This window comes from Oncorhynchus mykiss, chromosome 4, assembly GCF_013265735.2.
Source record: "Oncorhynchus mykiss isolate Arlee chromosome 4, USDA_OmykA_1.1, whole genome shotgun sequence".
NCBI lineage: Eukaryota > Metazoa > Chordata > Actinopteri > Salmoniformes > Salmonidae > Oncorhynchus > Oncorhynchus mykiss.
This window is the reverse complement of record NC_048568.1, coordinates 2,391,348-2,415,046: the sequence shown is the minus strand read 5'-3', so window position 1 is coordinate 2,415,046 and position 23,699 is coordinate 2,391,348. Positions and strand designations below refer to the sequence as shown.

Genomic DNA, 23,699 nt, shown 5'->3' with positions numbered 1-23,699 from the left:
TAGATGAGCAGATGATGATGTGCAAGTAGAAATACTGGTGTGCAAAAAAGTCAATAAAAACAATATGGGATGAGGTAGGTAGTTGGGTGGGCTATTTACAGATGGGCTATGTACAGCTTCAGCGATAGCTGATGCTTAAAGTTAGTGAGGGAGATGTCAGTCTCTAACTTCAGCGATTTTTGCAATTGCCGCACGCATTGTTTTTTTTCTTGCCTCTTTTAAAGTCAAGTTTGAACTATTGACAAGGAACGGAACAATGCCATTTGCTCCTAGCATAGGATGCCATTTTCTTTGTCTGCACTTATTGATTATTATAACAACAGTAACTGTACTGTATTACTAGTGTGAAGCTTGTTAAGGAAAGCTGCCTTTTATTAATGGCTTCTCTCTTGTTTTCCTCCAGGTGCAACAATCGAACCCAGTGCATAGTGATCACAGGTTCTGATGTCTTCCCAGACCCATGTCCAGGGACCTACAAATATCTGGAGGTCCAGTATGAGTGTGTTCCCTACAGTAAGTATGAACTTTTCATCATGCATTTAACAGTTCTCTGTCCTCTTCTCTGGCTCTCTTTCTATAATTTCTCTCACATTCTCGATCCCTCCTTTTATCCCTCTATATACTCTGATAATGTATCTCTTTACACTCTAATGCAAGATACATTCAAATTATTTGCATAAGTATTGGTTCCTAGGGAGGATCTATATACAATGTTTTATCTCTACACCATTTGACAATGGACCGTGCTGAGGTAAGTTTTAAATATATGACGATGTTAGTGGAGGGCTATATTAAAGTAATACAATTAAAGGTGTGATCTAGTCATCCCTCAGATACAACACCCTATTCCCTTTTTTGTGCACTACTTTTAACCAGGGCTCCATAGGGCACTGGTCAAAAGTAGTGCACTACAGTATATAGGGAATAGGGTGCACTTTGGGATACATACTTAGGATTGATATCAGCAAAATAATCACCACTGCTCATTGCAATGGTTCTATGTAGTTTCTGAACAACAGGTGTTGAGATCTGTCAACAGATGTTTCGTATGAAGGAAAACAGAATGCCTCCAATTAGATAATTCAACAAGGTGATGTATCACACAAAATTATAGGATTAACATTTGTCTCTTTGCTAAAATATTCATTGTGGCTTAGCTCCAAAATAATCTATAGTCTATAGATATCCTTTGTCTGAACCATTGTCCTAATAATGTTGTTGATATGCAAGTACAATGAATTGCCAGGAATTCAAAAGAAAGGGAAAATCCACTCAAAACAATATTTGTCATTTTTTCATTACTCCACTGTTGATATAGTCATGATGATGTGGCTGGTGATACTTTGCTTCTTGAAAGTCCAATATCTTAAAAACGTGACTGTTGACATGCAAAACGTTTTTGGGACTGTATCAACAGTGGACTAATGAAAAAAAATACTTAAAAGATAGATTTTGAGTGGATTTACCCTCTCAATGATTTGAGCATGATCCAGCTCTACTAGCTGCTTTACAATTCTATTTTAGCTGTTAATATGTTTGTGGGCTCAACCTACTAACATGTACATCGTGTAGATTTGACCACTTAATCAAATGATTTGAGAGCGTCTGAGAGCATCTGGAATAATTATAGTCTATACGACCCAAAGCCAGGGTTCCTGCTCTAACCATTCTCCGTAGAATGTTCATACGAATAGCTAAGTGAACAACATTAGAATATGAACCTCATTACAAGTTAAAGTTTGACCTCTCCAAGGTTTTAAGACCCGAGATGATCAATGAACTATGTAATAATGAGAAATAGGATTAAACTACGAAAGCACACCATAATTCATTATTTTTAGCTGAAAATCCGTCTCCCAGTATTGTTTTTCAGGATCTTTCTCTGCTTGTCTCAAAGTTATAAGGAAACGATCGATCCATCTCTTGCTGTTTTGCTTGAGACCTTAATCATAGGATTAGCCCCAAGGTCCACCTAGACACCCTCAATATTTTTTTTGGGGGGGGTTCCTGTCCCTTCTTGTGCTAAGGAAGCAGACAAACTTCCCTCGGAACATGTCAAAGGAACTACGAGGTTGTTGAATCCCAGCTATAGGTAGATTTTTGTAAAAGATCCCAAGCAAACCTCTCAATACTCTTTGGTTGATCCATAGTCCATGCATGTAGCGCCATCTTTTTGCTTCTTAATCTCCGTAAAGGTCCATGTCCGCCCAAAATAGGACCGAGGATACAGAATGTGTCGTATATCAACTGCCCTGGTAAGTTCTTAGTGTCCCCCCCCCCCCCCCCCCCCCCCCCAGTCCAGACCTTTTTTTAGTGTTCCCCCACCCAGCTAGACCACCCAGTGCTGTTGTAGACTGTGTCCCATGGGGCAGTGCTGTGTTTGGTTTTGTTTCCCCCACCAACCCCTTGTCTTTCCTCACACAAGCACCCAACCAGTGACCAGTGACTACCCTTAAGACTGTCTTTAAACTCTGAAGTATCACATTTGTCTCGAGCCTAGAGTTGCCTTCACTGGGCAATATTTAGTAAGCTTCTGCATATGTGCAGAGATATTACCACTTTTACCAGAGGGAGCAAATCATATGGAGTACATGAAGATATTTTGATTAAAAACGTTGACCTGGTTCAAACTATTAATAAATATGGCCCTTAGAGAGGTCCTAGGAAAGATATTTTTCAAGTCAACATATTAAACCCCTATTAAGCCAATCCACAAGTGAGATGAGTGAAGAAGACCAGTAGACATATGCATCATCATTCTAGACTAAAGCAAGGCTTCTAGAGCCTCTGCAACATAACTGACAATCTTACTTCAGAATATATCCAACACATTTTACCTTTACCACTGGTTTGATGTAATATGCTGTGTAATTTATTTATTTTTCTTTAACAAGCCTTCAAATCAAACTGGTCCATCTTCGATACATCTTGGATCTTTCAAAGTAGCACATACCAACAAAAACCTATATTTACACCATATATATGGTTAAAATACCTGGGTCTGTATAACCTCTATTTCCATAAATCTACCTCTTGTTCTTATTTGGTTCATGTCAAGAGCTATCCTCATTAGGCCCCATTATCTCTGTGTTTAGTCTGTGGATGTGGGTTCACCTTCACCATCTTGTAGCCCTCTGAATTGCCTGTGTTAATTGCCAGGACGATATAAAAGTGACATACAAGTCTTCATTAACATCATTCTTTGCATTCTGTATCGAAGCAGCGAGACAAAATCTGCCACGACTGTTTCTACGGCACCTTGTAAAAATGCAGAGGCATGCAAACATATGTTAACAGGATTCCAAAGCAGTCAGACCTCATTTTGTTTTATGTCATCGTCTGCTATCATAGCTATCCTCCAAAACTGTACAATATAGAAACAGACATAAGTATTTTATTCAGGCAAAGAAAATAGGCATAATGCTTCAGCTTATGTTCCATCACATTTACATTTGAGAACTTTACTCTTTACATTTGCTGACATTAGTAGCGTAGTTTGCTTTGCTCAATTATATTATTTAGAGTTTGCATTATTCCCCAATTTAATCCAATTGAATGTCTTGCCCTCTGGACGAGACTGGAGCCACTGATTGAGTCTACATAGTGGTCAGCAGGCTTCTGAGTCCATGGATTGCAGCCAATACACCAGTCTAGTCACTCCAGAAAGTACATTACATGCAAATCAAAGGAGCTTCTGTCTGCAGCAAATAGAGAGGTTTGTTCTTAGTCAAGGTTAAAGTAGAGTAATGATTATATAAAGACATAACATTTATGTTATTTATAGGTGTATACCTTAAAATAAGTTAACAGGGACCCCTTTACTGCTATGTTTGGTGATAATGATGACAGGGTTTTGGTGCTAACTTGTTTTTGTAATGCTGCTCTTTTAAATGTTATTCACTTCTCTTCTTCCCTTGTGCAATCTGCAGGAGACTTCCTTGGCTCCCTGACTCTTATTATGTTCCTCTACTGAACATTTTCTGGTGACCTTTTTAGTTTTACACTAATGTCTGCTCAGGTCTTCCATCTTGTCTCCTCTCCTTTTTCAGATTTCCGTCTTCTTCAATTTGTATCTGGCTGGCTGTGTCTGAGAATTTCTGCTGTCTGTTAATTTGTTTGCATCTCTGACATTTAATCTTGTAGGTAGCCAGAACTCTGCTCATTCTTAACCATGCCTTCCTCACACTTGAATCACTTGCATTTTTGCAGAGTGGAGGTCATGCTTATGCCTCTCCCTCTTTCTCTCCTTTTTCTTTCTTTCTCTTTTCACTATTTCCCACACACTTGAGGGATATATTTTAGAACAGTAAAATAGTATGTATTGTACTATAAAAGCATCTTTATATTCTATCTGATTAAATTGACGGCCTCATGAAATCTCTGCTATTGATATTGATTGATTTTTCTACTCAATGTCCCATTGTGATAAACTAACAGCTCATTTAATTTGTATTATATTCTTGATTTATAGTACTAATAGGCTGTCTTTATATGAAAACAGATCACTGTATGTAACACTTAATGCTATTTACACCTTTTGGTTAGCATTCTTGTGTTTCATTCAATAAGATTTTCAGATCGATGAACTATGAACATCGATGAACACCATCAATCCAAAAGTCAAATGGCACTATTATCGTTAACCTCAATTTACACAACTAATTAAGTGCAATGTTTACTTTGCAACTTAATGCATGGTGACTGTCATAACATTGCTACACTATTGTTTTTGTTCTATAATATAACACACTACTTGTAGTAGATATTTTAACTGATTATCTACTTCCTCAATAGAGAGAGGGGAAATAAACCACAAATGTCAGCAGATGCTTCAGGGTTTGTTTTTGTTTGCACCTGTTTTGCCTAAAGTCATACTCAGCAGGTCCCGGAAGCCTTGGTGCAAGAATATTAAATCACCAACTTACAGTGTATCATAGATTCTATATCAATCTGTTAGTAATGAAATAGGCCTCTATGAAGGTTGGATCACTGCAATATTGTACAGTAAACTGTGAACTGCAGGCTCTATTTTTGAACCATACTGTTTAACTCTCTTTTAGTCCTCTGGTTTCATGACACAAATTATTTAACTAGTACTGTATTATTTGTTGCCAGCACAAAGAAGATGTTGTGTTTGGCAATTGTGTTATTTACCTGGGTCGTGTCCATTTACGGCATGCAACTGACTTTTTTTTTAAACGGAAAACTAACCTTTATATTTCTCATCAGTGTTACTCAAGTCCAAGTTTACTGTTTCAGTAAAAAAAAAATCTCCAGTTTCTGCCTACTGAGCACGACCCTGGTGATCAGATTGTTTTTAAAAGGACAATGTACAGATTCCTCTTTTATGGGACTCAGCTCCCTTTCAATAGTGTTAATCTGTAAATTGAGTTTGGAGTTTTTGTTGTGGAAAAATTTGATAGACATATGATATTAATAATTTACTCTGTTAGCAGCAGAGTTACTTGGTTTATAGTTTGCTGGTCAATTGCCGTTCATCAAAAAACACAGCAATGTCATTAACATTATTTTATCGTCTAATGTTCAACGGTTACATCCAGATATATCAAAAGTCAAAATAGTGTATATGTTATCAAAAGTGACAACAGTAGTCACACTAGCAGCCTACAGACTGTTGACCTGAATATAAAATGAACAATGTTGTGGCCAAGTGTGGTTGACCAACCTTCTATAAACCAAGCTTAACACTTGGCCAAAGTGGCCATACATTGTCCATTTGGACCTCTCTGGGTGTCCTAACCTTAATCTTTCCCTCGAGATAGGGGGTCGTCTGCACTGTCTGATGGTGTTTACTGTATCTCCTGTTTCTCTTTCCTTTCTCAAAATAGGTCTGCCTATCTTTGTCCATGTGTCATATGTTACTGCTTATGTAACCATAGAGATGACAGTTAATTCATATTAATCTCTTTTTTTCCTTGCACCCCTTTCATTCTCTCTTCCAATGCTTAAAATAGAAGTGGAGCAAAAAGGTAAATAACTGACACAATCCAAACCCTAGATCCTTGTTTTGTGGCATATGGTTGTAAATCTTCCTATCCCCACTACGGTGTGCCAACCCCATAGCAGGCATTAGCAACAAACACATTCCCCATATAACAGTAGTCAGTAAACTGCAACGATGAGAGTGAGACTGATTTTAAAGAAAAAAGATGATAAAACACTAGCAGCAGTACAGCTGTAAGTGCAGAGTGTAGTAGCTGGAGTCCATAGGGGTTTCTTCCCCCATCCTCCTGGGTGCTTTTGCTACTCAGCCCAATCTCATATTGCCTGGCTTCCAAACCCCTCTACATAGCATGCCATGGTAACAGTGTTTTCTGGCCCTTTGAAATCTACTGGTTCTAATGTCCTGTTCTCTCTTAGCACCCTCTCCCCCTTATCCCTTATGCCTTCCCTCTTCCCCTTATCCCTTATCCCTTCCCTCTCCCCCTTATCCCTTCTCTCTCCCCCTTATCCCTTCCCTCTCCCCCTTATCCCTTATCCCTTCCCTCTCCCCCCTTATCCCTTCCCTCTTCCTCCTCATCCCTTATCCTGCCACTTGCTGCTCTTCTTTCCTTTGATTCATGCACATACTCAGAGCAACAACAAAAACACCTCAAGAACACGCTCACTTGTAACTTTAATGGTTAGGAAATTTGCAACATTTTGTCACAACAAACCTCTCAGGTATATGGTAAAACGAGTGGTGTAAGTGGCAAATGTCTCAGAATACACATTTTCAGACCTGCTGAATCCTGCTCTCGATTGAAACCTCCAGTCTGTTGCCAAATGACTTTAGTTGCCTGCTTTTTTGTTTACAGGAATTTTGTTTGGTTTTCGTTCTGTTCTATTCTCCCCCTCGTTTGTTTTCTATTCCCCTACAGTAGATGTCTAAGAGACAAGGCTTCTTTTGTTTCAGAAAGTTATGTTATTACTTCATATACTATATATTTGCTTAACAACTTTCCTATTCCTTTTTTTCTTTCTATGCACAAAACCAAACTCCCCATACTGCTTGTGAACATTGGTTATAGCTGTAGTTGTCTTTTGGGCACTTTAATGTGTGTTTGTCCCCACTCTCTTTTTGGACAACCCGTAAAACAAAATGGAGAAATTAGAGATATCTTGACATTGTCTTCTGCTATTTTGATACGTTTCACTTGGATTTGTTGACTTAAATCTGTTTCTTATTTTACTCTTCCCTCATCACTAGTTTTTGTTTGTCCTGGGACCCTGAAAGCTGTCGGTGATCCTTCCTTTCTCTTTGAAGCGGAGCAGCAAGCTGGGTCATGGTGCAAAGACCCTCTACAAGCCGGTGACAAAATCTACTTCATGCCTTGGACTCCTTACCGGACAGACACACTCATTGAGTACTCTTCCCTCGACGACTTCCAAAACGCCCGGCAAACCATCACGTACAAGCTCCCCCACCGGGTGGACGGCACTGGATTTGTGGTCTACGATGGGGCCGTGTTTTTCAACAAAGAGAGAACCCGCAACATTGTAAAGTTTGACATACGGACCCGAATCAAAAGCGGCGAGGCCATCATCAATAACGCCAACTATCATGACACGTCACCCTACAAGTGGGGTGGGAAAACGGACATCGACCTGGCCGTGGATGAGAACGGCCTGTGGGTGATCTACGCCACAGAGCAGAACAATGGCATGATGGTCATCAGCCAGTTGAACCCTTACACACTGCGCTTCGAGGCCACCTGGGAGACGACGTATGACAAGCGATCGGCCTCCAATGCCTTCATGATCTGTGGAGTACTCTACGTAGTGAGGTCCACATATGAAGATAACGAGAGTGAAGTCAGCAAAAGCTTAATAGATTATGTTTACAATACCAAACAGAACCGTGGAGAGTATGTAGATATCCACTTTCCCAACCAGTACCAGTATATCGCAGCTGTGGATTACAATCCCAGAGATAACCAGCTATACGTGTGGAATAATTTTTACATCCTGAGATATAATCTGGAGTTCGGACCACCCGATCCCGCTCACGGTAAGCAGCATCTCATTTCTTTAGCGCACAATACTGGTAAATTGCATTTTGTGACATTGCGAACTTAGCTGCCACTAAGTGTGTTGATATTCCTTGGGTATTCCACAGCCTGCGTGTCAAGTGTCACGGATGGCAGATTTGTTTATTTAGAATTGAATATGTGTTAGATATGTTACGGAAGCTTTGGAGTGCATGAAGCTTCTCGGGGTGAAGTCGTCTTGCTCAGCAGTAAACAACATCACCCACTTACCATCTCATAAGGGATCAGTATCGGGGGATTTAGTTGGATTTACAGTGCGGGCGTTCCCCCACGTCCCCAGTGCAAAGGAAGGCCCATGGGGGTAGCTGCTGCCACCAGCTCTTCTCCCAGAGAGAGAGGAAATTTACCTCCACAACTGGAATCATACCTTCCTGGACAGGTACAAAGTGTTATTCCCCCTGGTTCAGAAACCCTTAATCCCCATCAGGCACTGTTCAGGTAGCAAGTAGTCTAGTGTTTAATAGCATTGGGCCAGTAACCAAAAGGTTGCTGGTTCAAATCCCTGAGCTGACGGGGTGAAAAATCTGTTGAAGTTCGCTTGATCAAGGCCCTTAACCCTAATTGGTCCTGTAAGTCACTCTGGATCAGAGCGTCTGCTAAATGACAAAAAAAAAGTTCACCCTATCAGGCTAGTATGAGGAACAGTGTGTCTTCTGGAAGACAAGGAGGCAGAGAACACGGGGAAGGGATCAATCACTCGGGTCATGTCAGATGAATATGTTTTTAATTTAACTGTCAAAAATTGACATGAGGCCGCTTAGGCCCCAGATAGTCTTTACATTGAGCATATAATAACTGTAATTACCCTAATCCCCTCCTCACCCCGAGTCCTAAATCCATGTAATACTCCATACAGTCGGCGATGAGCGTGGAGGTCAAGCAACTTTCCTCCAGATTACCACAGCTCAATATTTATTAATGTATTTGCTAGCCCACTTTTGTATTGATAGGGCTGAGGAGGCTAAATTGGGTTCAACCAGTGGAACATGCCCACTATAGTAAGAGCCAGACAGGCTTTAGTGTAACAAAATAACTTCTCCTAAGTTTAGATACAGACCCTTAGGGGGGAAATTAGTGTGCAGTGGGTGCACTGGATTGAAGTGAAGTCATCAAGGGGAGGAAGATGAAAATGCACTCATTTCCCTTTATTACTGTCTACGAGCAACTTGTTTGAAGTGTCTCTTTAGCCAATAACAAGGTATTTGTGGATTTTGATTGAATATTTGCAGCATTACAAGCAAAATGTAATTTTCTTTTCCGATTTCCCATTTGGCAAATAGATTGTCATTAACAGATACTCAAATACAAATAGGTGACAATCAGCATAAAGGCAGCTAGTATATTACATTTCTGTTTACATACAGCTATGGTAATGGTAGTAGCAAAAACACTTGTCACCTCGTTAAATCTAAGAAGTATTAAAATATTTTTGTTACAGTTCCAAGTTATACGACTATAAAAAGCCAGACATTGAACTGAAACACATACAGTGCCTTGCGAAAGTATTCGGCCCCCTTGAACTTTGCGACCTTTTGCCACATTTCAAGCTTCAAACATAAAGATATAAAACTGTATTTTTTTGTGAAGAATCAACAACAAGTGGGACACAATTATGAAGTGGAACGACATTTATTGGATATTTCAAACTTTTTTAACAAATCAAAAACTGAAAAATTGGGCGTGCAAAATTATTCAGCCCCTTTACTTTCAGTGCAGCAAACTCTCTCCAGAAGTTCAGTGAGGATCTCTGAATGATCCAATGTTGACCTAAATGACTAATGATGATAAATACAATCCACCTGTGTGTAATCAAGTCTCCGTATAAATGCACCTGCACTGTGATAGTCTCAGAGGTCCGTTAAAAGCGCAGAGAGCATCATGAAGAACAAGGAACACACCAGGCAGGTCCGAGATACTGTTGTGAAGAAGTTTAAAGCCGGATTTGGATACAAAAAGATTTCCCAAGCTTTAAACATCCCAAGGAGCACTGTGCAAGCGATAATATTGAAATGGAAGGAGTATCAGACCACTGCAAATCTACCAAGACCTGGCCGTCCCTCTAAACTTTCAGCTCATACAAGGAGAAGAGTGATCAGAGATGCAGCCAAGAGGCCCATGATCACTCTGGATGAACTGCAGAGATCTACAGCTGAGGTGGGAGACTCTGTACATAGGACAACAATCAGTCGGATATTGCACAAATCTGGCCTTTATGGAAGAGTGGCAAGAAGAAAGCCATTTCTTAAAGATATCCATAAAAAGTGTTGTTTAAGTTTGCCACAAGCCACCTGGGAGACACACCAAACATGTGGAAGAAGGTGCTCTGGTCAGATGAAACCAAAATTGAACTTTTTGGCAACAATGCAAAACGTTATGTTTGGCGTAAAAGCAACACAGCTGAACACACCATCCCCACTGTCAAACATGGTGGTGGCAGCATCATGGTTTGGGCCTGCTTTTCTTCAGCAGGGACAGGGAAGATGGTTAAAATTGATGGGAAGATGGATGGAGCCAAATACAGGACCATTCTGGAAGAAAACCTGATGGAGTCTGCAAAAGACCTGAGACTGGGACGGAGATTTGTCTTCCAACAAGACAATGATCCAAAACAGAAAGCAACATCTACAATGGAATGGTTCAAAAATAAACATATCCAGGTGTTAGAATGGCCAAGTCAAAGTCCAGACCTGAATCCAATCGAGAATCTGTGGAAAGAACTGAAAACTGCTGTTCACAAATGCTCTCCATCCAACCTCACTGAGCTCGAGCTGTTTTGCAAGGAGGAATGGGAAAAAATGTCAGTCTCTCGATGTGCAAAACTGATAGAGACATACCCCAAGCGACTTACAGCTGTAATCGCAGCAAAAGGTGGCGCTACAAAGTATTAACTTAAGGGGGCTGAATAATTTTGCACGCCCAATTTTTCAGTTTTTGATTTGTTAAAAAAGTTTGAAATATCCAATAAATGTCGTTCCACTTCATGATTGTGTCCCACTTGTTGTTGATTCTTCACAAAAAAATACAGTTTTATATCTTTATGTTTGAAGCCTGAAATGTGGCAAAAGGTCGCAAAGTTCAAGGGGGCCGAATACTTTCGCAAGGCACTGTATGGTTTCAATACCATTTTTGCAGATTTACGGAATAGAGTTGCAATGCTCAGTTGATTAACACATATGTTGAATGCACATTGAATGCCAATATAGAAATGAAAGCACTTTAAAGGTGCTGTACAAAATAAGACTGGGTTTCAGTCACGTGTGTCCAACAAGCATCCTTAACTCTTCACACAGCACAGAGAACCTGGGCTGTAACATAGTGCCTATTTAGGGGCTCGTCTGGGATGCAAGATACCTACATTATACCCTTAGGCCTAAACACTAACTACACTGAGCAAAAAATATAAATTCAACATGTAAAGTGTTGGTCCCATGTTTCATGATCTGAAATAAAAAATCCCAAGAATGAAAGATGCACAAAAAGCTAATTTCTCTCAAATTCTGTGCACACATTTGTTTACATCCCTGTTAGTGAGCGTTTCTCCTTTGCCAAGATAATCCATCCACCTGACAGGTGTAGCATATCAAGAAGCTGATTAAAAAACATGCTCATTACACAGGTGCACATTATGCTGGGGACAATAAAGCCTCTCTAAAATGTGCAGTTTTGTCACATAGCACAATGCCTTCAGATGTATCATGTTTTGAGGGAGCATGCAATTGGCATGCTGACTGCAGGAATGTCCCCAGAGCTGTAGCCAGATCATTTTATGCTAATTTCTCTACCATAAGCCACCTCCAACGTCTTTTTAGAGAATTTGGCAGTATGTCCAATCAGCCTCACAACAGCAGACCAAGTGTAACCACGCCAGGCCCAGGACCTCCACATCCGTCTTATTCACCTGCGGGATCATCTGAGACTAGTTACCTGGACATTTGATGAAACTGAGGAGTATTTATTTCTGTAATAAAGCCCTTTTGTGGGGAAAATCTAATTTTGATTGGCTGGGCCTGGCTCCCCAGTTGGTGGACCTATGCTCTCCCAGGCCAATCCATGGCAGTGCGAAATGTGTGAAATCCATAGGTTAGGGCTTAATGAATTTATTGTAATTGACTGATTTCCTTATATAAACTGTACCTCAGTAAAAAACTATTGTTACTGTGTAATTTCACTTACTGTGTAATTTTTAGGGCTGTCAGAGTTTTGTTTTAACATTTTTGGGGGTACACCATTTTTTATCATGATTAATCGCAATCATGATTAAACATCCAAAATACATAATCTATATAGCTAAAGTCTACATTGTCATGTACAACTATTTGACATTGAGGTTAGAGAAGGTTGTGCTTTCTCAATTTACCTCATTTTTGACAGTCAATATTCCTGTAATGTTCTTTGTATAAAAATTCTTAAATCACAGCTGAAATTGAGCAAATTCGGAATTTGTGAGTAATCGCAAACAAATCCTGTGATTAACTCTATTACATTTTTTTATTGTTTGACAACCCTACTAGTTAGACTATTCTTATAACATCAAATAAAATGTACCTGTTTAGAAAGTCATTACTCACTATTGGTGTCTAAATTCAAGTTACAACATAACTATATCTCAGATTTTGTTAACACATAGAATTCAATCACATGAAGTTGTGTAAGGAATTTTTTTTTAGACCCTGATAGATCGGGGCCTTGTCTAGTGCAAATGCTGTTTATGTCAACGCAAGAGAATCAGCCTGTGGGATCACGCTGACAGGTGGGAGTGGATGGGGTTGAATCCAACACGCAGTGACTGGAAGTGTAAGTGAAATAGGGCTGGCACAAATACCCTATAACCTTATAAAGAGCGACCACCCCTAGAAAACAACTTCTCGTTTTGAAAACGGCCTATGTGCCATCAATATATGAGTCAGAAATATTTAATCTAGTGTCAACATTAACTACAAAGTGTGAAAATTCCATGACCATCACAGCCCTAAAGTTAAATAGGTGAGCCACCTTTTCATGACCAATCACACCCAGATGTGTCTCACCTATGAACTCTAATCCACTGTTACATCACATGGCGTCACAGCTCTTTTTAAACCACTACGGATTTCATGTAACAGCTCATAAAAAGAGGTATTCCTCCATCAGCTCCTGTTAGTGAGATGATTACATTAAATAAGACATTACACTGGAAGTCTCATCGGGCACACAATTATAAGGCCTGTTTATGCATCCAAAGCACAGATAGATTGTCTAAATTCTCTGAGTAAGCATCTAAAAAGCTGCTTTTTGACTGAGAGATGAACATTGGGCCTCGGTCTAGAAGCTCAATTGGACACAGGTCAGGCCTAGCTGGGGAACCCCTTTATTTATCCTGAGTTGTAAAATGAAATTGCTGATTGCTTTCATAAAAGAAATCCCCCTGAGCGCCAATTAAGACCCACACAACTCACCAACAGCTTCTTAATTGTTTAGATGTCAATACATTGGTATGCAATTTCATCTGGCGAGACTCAAATTGCAAGTGCTGCTCTTACGGCTCCAAATGACCCAATTTATTGTAAATTATAAGGTGCGCGCCATGCCGCCAGTGACACAATTTACCAATTAGCTCACCAGTATCTCTATGTGGCCGAACGTTGGCCTGCTGTTGCGTTATTTTATTAGTGCACAGCACAATACAAGAAAACCGTGCTAATACATTAACTGTAACACATAAGCAAATGGCCAAGTTCACCCCACATTTCAGGTGAATTCACAGCTTTCCAATCAACTCTTTAATCTCATAATTTTCTGTACCTCTTAAATGTGGGCCATTCTACCATTCTATTCAGGTCTGCTCACAGGATGGATGGAAATGGGTGCTACATGTGTGCACATACCTAGAACACCATGAGAGAGAGGGGATTGAATGTGTAAGGCATAGCCTCGCAGTGAGCCAAGGTGCTCTGCATGGTAACAGCGAAGGCCCCTCTCTACATGCTCCAGAGTTATCCCGGATCAGAGATCAAGGTGCTGAGGAAAAATGTGCAAAAGATGACACTGCTTGTTTTGACAAAACCAACCCCATGTCCTCGGCGTCCGAGTGGACATCACTTGAAAGGGAGAGCGTATTGATGTGGAAAATTGCCATTTTTATTCCTCCCACATTCTCTCTCTCTGGTGTGGACACACGTCGACGGGCCTGTCGCCTGTCTTACTGTGGCTGCTGATACCGAGAGCCATTGTTCTCCATAGTCAATAGCCCCATGTCCCTGTAGATGAGCAGCACTGCCATGGGCCCTGTAGAAAATGCATCATTCCTACCTCCCTTCCTTGAAGTAATCACATAACCAGAATTGGTTGGATTGGGGGGAAAAATTGGGTGGCGAACTTGCTTTCACCTATCCAATCACTTATATATCTGTGATTACCTGAAGGAAACAAGAATGGAAGGGTGGATTCTATTATTATGTATTATGATTTGAACAGGGCCTGTGTCTGGCTTAGTCTGCTGGCCAGGATCAGCGTTAGACTTCAGCAAGCCAATCTGTTGCCCAGAGGCAGCGTTTCTATACTCCCGTTACTCTCCAGACTCACGTCCCTGCCAGTGCCGGCAGCGTCCACACCGCCTCCCCTCCTCTGCATTAGCAATGGAGGAATGAATTACCTCCGCAATCTGCACTGATGATAGGAGGAACATGCTAATTCAATGACGGATCCCCGGCCCCTGCGCGGCACCCGCTCTGAGGCTTTTTCCTCTCCCTCTCAGGATTCTGCTCACTTCTTCCTTCAAATGAGTCCATATCTTTTTATATTATTTCTGTATTCAGTCGTGATTCATCCGACAAGGGCTGTTCTAGCTGGCTCATTCCCAGATGTACTGGGATTTCACAATGTGTTTCCATTGGATCCTATTTATTAATATACAGTAGGGATGTCCCTGTGGTTGAAGATTTATAGGTTTTTCAATTCAAAAAATTCTCAATTCTGAGAAGTGTATTTTTTGATACACAGGGTTGGATGTCAGCTATTACTCTAAAATGTGATCGATTTCAAGTTTTTCCCTCCACACATTCCCAAACGGTGCTATTATTGCACTCATTGTAAGACATGGAACAATTTGTGCACTTCCAAGCATCCACATGTATGATATGTTGTATTCCAACACTGAAGGTAATACGTTTTAACAGTTTGGGTTACATCATGTTGAACTAGACATCTACTGTGTCATATAGTCCAAACAAACTACTGCAAAATGATGTGTGATGACAGCATATGTGGGCAACCCTCAGCCTTGGGTTACGTTTCACAATGTCACAGAGTTGTTTTACATAAGAGGATGATTACTGTTTCTCTGAGGTATGGCTGAAAGGATCAGCTCAGTCTCATGTTTGATTATGGTTTAAACAATGCATATTGAAGTCACTATTATTATTGAGACATCTATACAGTCCACTAACAGTTATTGTGCCTTTGAGAATATTTGTTCTGGGATTGGGCTGTGTGTGTGTGTGTGTGTGTGTGCATGTGTGTGGATGGATGTTCTGCTGGGTGGTTTGTTTGCCTGCCTGTATGTCTGTGTCTGTCTGTGTGTTTGGGGATGTTCTGAAATAGACACCCAGTGTGTATGGCACCAAATGTAGGCTAGTTCTTTGCACTCTGAGTTAATGCTTGAAATGTGAGGCACGTACAGTAGAGAAAGCTGAGAGAAAAAAATGCAGTCTCTAGTCTGGCAGCTGCTGTGTGTGTGTCTGCTCTCTGTACTTAAATGTATGTGTTCCATTCGAGACAACCTCTAACAGCTATTAGGTTTTGTTCGCTTAGACACAGACATGGACCTATAAACACAAGTACATTACTCTTAGGAAATACATCTTTAGGAATTGCTTATATTGCTGATATCTCTGAAGCAAACAATGTTATTTAATTTTTTCATGTGTGTTATTGTTATGATAGGAGGATATTGGAATTTACTGCAGACATATTATCACAACAATCAGCAAGTATAATTTCCAGGTGGATCTTTCACTGAAAGCCCGGGGAAATTAATGAATACATAGGACGATGTTAATGTGTGCACTTTAGCAAAAATGTGACACTTGGTTGCAATGATTGGTCATGAGGTTATCACTTCCATCTTTACAGCTCAGGTAAACGGAACCCTGTGCAGTTCACTGTAGCCGATAAGGGGTTCATTATTTTTTTCAAATTACTTTTGAAGTAGATGGCTTATTAGTTTATTTTCCTGGTATAATTTTCTTGGCCCTTTCACAAAGGCTGAACTTGGCTCCTTTTTGATCTGAGAAACAGGGTTTTAATTATTTGAGCCTCTGTTGACTTATTCTGTTTGCTTGTACTCTTCTATTAGGAGCTGATTACCACCTGGGACCCATAATTCACAACTGATAAAAGCCTGTGTTTAAAGGACCCCTTTAGTTTTGCACCAGAAAGGCAGAGGGAGAATCTCAGAGGGAGATCTTTTCAGCTGTTTTATTTGACACAATGTTGTTGGTTTTTCTTCAGTGACAAGCAATAGTTGGTACAAATTAAATGAAATACTATTTTACCTCTTATGTGCGAATTATCTGAAACATTGGTCTCACAAACCTTCCCTATAGGTTTTCCTCCCTTTTTTTCTCTCCAGATAAACAGCCCCTGATAACGTGTATGAAGCATTACTCATGTGAACAACCATGCGGTGCACATCGTAAGTGCGGCCATTAAGCATAATATAAAAGACACACTCGCTGTCAGTTTTCATTTTTCAACTCCGCCAAGACTGGTGAGGCCTGGAGAAGTCCAATCTATGCTCGATGCAGCTCTGACAACACGAGACAGCACTTCCCCCCTCCTCTCCTCTCTCTCTCCTCTCCTTCCTCTCCTGGATTATTGTCATATCATCTCAGATGAAACCCATGCCCTATACCCAAAGTAGTAATAACCGAGCGATGAAAATATGTTTCCAGGCAAAAAGATGTGGGCGGCGATCACATAAAGAGGTTATGAATGTGTCCATGTTTGACAATTCTCAGCACTTTGGAGGATATCTCTACCTTACACTCATAACTCCATGACAGTTAATTGAAGGTCCCTCTTGGGCTTGAGTGCTAAACAGACATTAATTGGGGGGATCCTCTCTGGTTTCTCCAATCTGAGATAGATTTGCTTGAGTTGTAATCAAAAGGAAATTGTACAGGAGGGATTCACAGGTGAACAAAACATGTATTTCATCTGCATATGTTACAGATGTGAGGCAGGAGGAATCTGCTGCCACAGCAGAACAAACAATAAATTGAACCCCTAAGAGTATGGATGTATTCCAAATGGCACCCTATTCCCTATATGGTGCACTATTTTTGACCAGAGCCATTTGGGCCCAGGTCGAAAGAACTGCACTATAAACATTTAGGACGAACCGCTGCCTATCCAAAGATAGCCATCACTGTATATTGCAAACCAGCATCAGCATGGTAGGAGTGTCCATTTGAATAACTGTTGCGTTAATTCTTCCCAGTTTTCATTTTATTAAAGGAATCTTCGGCATCAAGGTAATGAAATTATCTAGCTCTTAGTATTACAGACCAACAAACTGCATCAACTTGAATAGCACAATATTTGAATAAGGGTGAGAGAAGCACAAACATTGTGTAGGCCTATTTGTATCCAACTTTATTAAAGAGATTCTCCGGTACTTTTGTATAGTTTTTAGCCAGTAGTTCAAAAAGTAGTGGTCACAAGCCAAAAGTGTACCCTGAAAATTGCAGACTAAGTTTTGCATACGTGGAGATTTGTGCACCGAATCATTGCTCTCTCTCTCGTTCTGCTGTGGGTGCATCATGTGCCTTTTGCTCATATGGTGAGGGGGTGAAGCTCATTGGTTAAACTCTAATTACTAGGGGACTGGCCCAAGTGGGGGAAAATTTAGAGAAAATGGCGTAGCACAGTTTCCAGAAAAACAGTTACTTTCAAATGAAGGATTTCATAGCTAATTGAGGTAATTATGCTCATAGATCATGCATGTATGAATTACACATTGACACGTCCAGCCCAAAGCGGGGAGGTTTCAAAAATAATGTGTAGTTGCCAAAGTTCTGGAGCATCTTTAAGTTATGTGCAGTTTAATTCAAATGGTCATCAATTTCATAAGAAGGCTAATCTCTAATCCCTTTAGAAACCTGAATGCAAAACTAAAAAATAGGATCATCAAGGGCCTTTTCCATAACAAGTGTCATCCATGTATACATATTTTTTAGGACTTGCATATTGGCAGCAATTCTGTTGAATTAACAAGGCAAAGTAACAGCACAGCCTTCTGAAACAATTGTTATTGCCAAAGTGAATTAATTTCCTTTTTTTTGCGCTGCTCGTAAAACAATCCCCTGTTCTACAGAGCAAAAACCAGTGAGAATCAGCAAAACAGGAGTCTACATCAAACAAGAGATACTTTTGGTCATGTAGGGTATGTAGACACCTGCTCGTCAAACATCTCATTCCAAAATCATGGGCATTAATATGGAGTTGGTCACCCCTTTGCTGTTATAACAGCCTCCACTCTTCTGGGAAGGCTTTCCACTAGATGTTGGAACATTGCTGCAGTGACTTGCTTCCATTCAGGCGCAATAGCATTAGTGAGGTCAGGCACTGATGTTGGGCGATTTGGCCTGGCTCGCAGTCAGCATTCCAATTAATCCCAAAGGTGTCTGATGGGGTTGAGGTCAGGGCTCTGTGCATGCCAGTCAAGTTCTTCCACACCGATCTTGACAAACCATTTCTGTATGGACCTCGCTTTGTGCACCGGGGCATTATGCTGAAACAGGAAAGGGCCTTCCCCAATCTGTTGCCACTAAGTTGGAAGCACAGAATAGTCTAGAATGTCATTGTATGCTGTAGCGTTAAGATGTTCCTTCACTGGAACTAAGGGGCAGGTAGCATTCTCCTGGCATCCGCCAAACCCAGATTCGTCCGGACTGCCAGATCGTGAAGCGTCTCCACTGCTCCAGAGTCCAATGACGGATGGGTTTACACCACATCGGCATTGCGCATGATGATCTTAGGCTTGTGTGCGGTTGCTCGGTCATGGAAATCCATTTCATGAAGCTCCCAATGAACAGTTATTGTGCTTCCAGAGGCAGTTTTGAACTCGGTAGTGAGTGTTGCAACTAAGGACAGACAATTTTTACACGCTACGCGTTTCAGCCCTCGGCAGTCCTGTCCTGTGAGTTTGTGTGGCCTTGGTTGCAACACTCACTACTGAGTTCCAAACTGCCTCTGGAAGCACAATAACTGTTCACGGCTGAGCCGTTGTTGCTCCTAGATGTTTCCATTTCACAATAACAGCACTTACAATTGACCAGGGAAGATCTAGCAGGACAGCAATTTTACGAACTGACTTGTTGGAAAGGTGGCATCCTATGATGGTGCCACGTTGGAAGTCAATGAGCTTTTCGGTAAGGCCATTCTACTGCCATTTCTACGGCGCCGACAGAGATGGCCTCCTCGCTTCGCGTTCTTAGGAAACTATGCAGTGTTTCGTTTTTTTATGTATTATTTCTTACACTTTTACCCCAGGAAGTCTTATTACATACAGCTGGGAGGAACTATTGGATATAAGAGCAACGTCAACTTACCAACATTATGACCAGCAATACGACTTTCCCGAAGCGGATCCACTGTTTGGTCCAGGACAATGGATCGGATCCCAGCAGGCGACCCAAAACCACGGCGCCGCGGAAGGGGCAGACGGAGCAGTCTTCTCTCCGTAGACGGGCACGTCGCCCACCACTCCCAAGTATACTACTAGCCAATATCAAGTCTCTTGACAACAAGGTAGACGAAATCCGAGGAAGGTTTGCCTTCCAGAGAGACATCAGAGATTGTAACCTTCTCTGTTTCACGGAAACATGGCTCACTCGGTATACGTTATCAGAGTCAGTACAGCCACCTGGTTTCTTCACACATCACGCCGACAGAAACAAGCATCTCTCTGGTAAGAAGAAGGGCGGAGGTGTATGCCTTATGATTAACGAGTCGTGGTGTGATCATAAAAACATACAGGAACTCAAGTCCTTTTGTTCACCTGACCTAGAATTCCTTATAATCAAATGCCGACCGCATTATATACCTCGACGGCCCTGAAATAACTTATTTGGACTCTATGTAAACTGGAAACCACATATCCTGAGGCTGCATTTATTGTAGCTGGGGACGTTAACAAGGCTAATCTGAAAACAGGCCCCGCTAAATTTTATCAGCATATCGAATGTGTTACCTGGGCTGTGAAAATGCTGGATCATTGTTCAACTTCCACGACGCATACAAAGCCCTCCCTCGCCTTCCTTTCGGCAAATCTGACAACAACTCAATTTTGTTGCTCCCAGCCTATAGACAGAAACTAAAACAGGAAACGCCCATGCTCAGGTCTGTTCAACGCTGGTACGACCAATCTGATTCCACGCTTCAAGGTTGCTTCGATCACGTGGACTGGGATATGTTCCGGTTAGCGTTGAACAACAACATTGATGTATACGCTGATTCGGTGAGCGAGTTTATTAGTAAGTGCATCGGTGATGTTGTACCAACGGCGACAATTAAAACCTTCCCCAACCAGAAACCGTGGATTGATGGCAGCATTCGCGCGAAACTGAAAGCGCAAACCACTGCTTTTAATCAGGGCAAGGCGATCGGAAACATGACCGAATACAAACAGTGTAGCTATTCCCTCCACAAGGCAATCAAACAAGCTAAGTGTCAGTATAGAGACAAAGTAGAGTAGCAATTCAACGGCTCAGACACAAGAGGTATGTGGCAGGGTCTACAGTCAATCACGGACTACAAAAAGAAAACCTGCCTCGTCGCGGACCCGATTAGTTGCTCCCAGACAAACTAAACAACTTCTTTGCTCGCTTTGAGGACAATAAAGTGCCACCGACACAGCCCGCTACCAAAACCTGCAGACTCTCCTTCACCGCAGCCAATGTGAGTGAAACAATTAAACGTGTTAACCCTCACAAGGCTGCCGCCCCAGACGGCATCCCTAGCCGCGTCCTCAGAGCATGCGCAGACCAGCTGGCTGGTGTGTTTACAGACATATTCAATCAATCCCTATCCCAATTTGCTTTTCTCACATGCTTCAAGATGACCACCATTGTTCCTGTACCCAAAAAGGCAAAGGTAACTGAACTAAATTACTATCGCCCCGTAGCACTCACTTCTATCATCACGATGTGCTTTGAGAGAGTAGTCAAGGATCATATCACCTCCATCCTACCTGACACCCTAGACCCACTCCAATTTGCTTACCGCCCCAATAGGTCCACAGACGACGCAATCACAATCACACTGCACACTGCCCTAACCCATCTGGCCAAGAGGAATACCTATGTAAGAATGTTGTTCATCGACGACAGCTCAGCATTTAACACCATAGTACCCTCCAAACTCGTCATTAAGCTCGAGACCCTGGGTCTCGACCCCGCAACTGGGTCCTGGACTTCCTGACAGGCCGCCCCTAGGTGATGAGGGTAGGTATCAACATCTCCACCCCGCTGATCATCAACACTGGGGCCCCACAAGGGTGGGTTCTCAGCCCTCTCCTGTACTTCCTGTTCACCCATGACTGCGTGAACATGCACGCCTCCAACTCAATCATCAAGTTTACAGATGACACTACAGTGGTAGGCTTGATTACCAACAACGACGAGACGGCCTACAGGGAGGAGGTGAGGGCCCTCGGAGTGTGGTGTCAGGAAAATAACCTCACACTCAACGTAAACAAAACAATGGAGATGATCGTGGACTTCAGGAAACAGCTCCTCGGCGTATACATCACGGACAAACTGAAATGATCCACCCACACAGACAGCGTGGTGAAGAAGGCTCAACAGCGCCTCTTCAACCTCAGGAGGCTGAAGAAATGTGTCTTGTCACCAAAAACATTCACAGACTTTTAAAAATGCACATTCGAGAGCATCCTGTCGGGCTGTATCACCGCCTGGTATGGCAACTGCTCCGCCCACAACCGCAAGGCTCTCCAGAGGGTAGTGAGGTCTGCACAACACATCACCGGGGGAAAACTACCTGCCCTCCAGGACACCTACACCACCCGATGTCACAGGAAGGCCAAAAGACCATCAAGGACAATATCCACCCGAGCCACTGCCTGTTCACCCCGCTATCATCCAGAAGGCGACGTCAGTACAAGTGCATCAAAGCTGGGACCGAGAGACTGAAAAACAGCTTCTATCTCAAGGCCATCAGTGTTAAGCAGCCATCACTAACATTGAGTGGCTGCTCCAACATACTGACTCAAATCTGCAGCCACTTTATTCATAAAAAATTGGATGTAATAAATGTATCACTCGTCACTTTAAACAATGCCACTTTATATAATGTTTACATACCCTACATTACTCACCTCATATGTATATTCTGTACTCTATACCATCTACTGCATCTTGCCTATCCCATTTGGCCATCGCTAATCCGTATATTCATATGTTCATATTCTTATTCATTTCTTTACAATTGTGTGTATGTATAAGGTACTTATGAAATTGTTAGATTACTTGTTAGATATTGCTGCATGGTCGTAACTAGAAGCTCAAGCATTTCGCTACACTCACATTAACATCTGCTAACCATGTGTATGTGACCAATAAAATTTGATTTATGGACATTGTATGGCTGTGTGCTCAAATTTATACAGTTGTCAGCAACGGGTGTGGCCTAATCAACCAATTTGAAGGGGTGTCCATGTACTTTTGTATATATTGTGTACCTAATGGAGAGCTCTAGAGGAGAAAGAATGCTACTCAATTTTGGAGCTGGGACAATAAACCGAAAATTATCGACACCGTCCAGTTATCCTCGACATTTTGCTGATATCGTTCATTATGATAATAAGCCTTTAATAGAGAAATGTGAAGTTTAAAATGTTTGCTAAAATGGGTGATTGTTGGGACAATTGATAGCTACAACATTCAATCTAGCACTAGTAGTTTGAAGGGTAATACATACAACGTGCACAATATTATCAACTTATTGTTCTATGTATAGTTATCGTATTGATTCAGTCAATTTATCGTGATATGGATTTTTGTATATTTTGCTCCACTCTACAGTCAGTTAGCCTAGCCTCATGTAATTTCCTCACTGTTATCGTGCTGATAACCCACGCGACAGATTGTAGGAACAGACTTCAATTAGATGCAATTGGACGTCTTTTAGCAAAAGGGCAATTCCAAGGTAACGGAACTATGCTGAGCCTGCAGACAGGAGAAGTGACATTAACTGGAGAGAGAAGAGACGGAGGGGGGAAGAGTGAGTGGGAGGGGTTTTACAGACTGTTTTTACATTTGCTTTGACCACCAGACGACAGAAAGAGAAAGAAAACAGTTATGAGCTGAACATAACAGTATGCCAGCGGAAGGGAGGACTGTACAGGTGATCCAACTGTGGTTTATGACTATTGTAAGCAATTCAATTGCATCAATTCTGTTGCGAAGTGGTAACAGCATTAGGGAAAATCTGTAACAGAATTTTTTGTTTTTAGTACATTTTTGAACCCCCCCCCCCCCCCCCCTTAGACCGCTGCGCCACTCCGGGGGCCACCAGAATTTTGAAAATACAAAATACATGTCAGTAAAAGCATCATAACTAATTGGCAAGTCTACCTTTACTTTTTAC

General features: G+C 41.6%; 1 protein-coding gene across 19 annotated transcripts in view; it reads left to right on the top strand.

Moving 5' to 3' along the window:
* adgrl2a (adhesion G protein-coupled receptor L2a) overlaps positions 1-23,699 on the top strand; it is a 201,169-nt gene that overhangs the window by 131,211 nt on the left and 46,259 nt on the right. For 13 of the 19 annotated variants that reach the window (XR_005051450.1, XM_036975487.1, XM_036975480.1 and 10 more), the window contains 3 exons: positions 404-513; positions 5,976-5,990; positions 7,211-8,011. Coding sequence is in view for 18 of the 19 variants with exons in the window: in XM_036975487.1 (XP_036831382.1) it covers positions 404-513; positions 5,976-5,990; positions 7,211-8,011 (926 nt within the window). In the remaining variant the exon portion in view is untranslated. The remainder of the gene's footprint in view (positions 1-403; positions 514-5,975; positions 5,991-7,210; positions 8,012-23,699) is intronic. The other 6 variants (XM_021599928.2, XM_036975483.1, XM_036975486.1 and 3 more) reach the window with 2 other exon arrangements.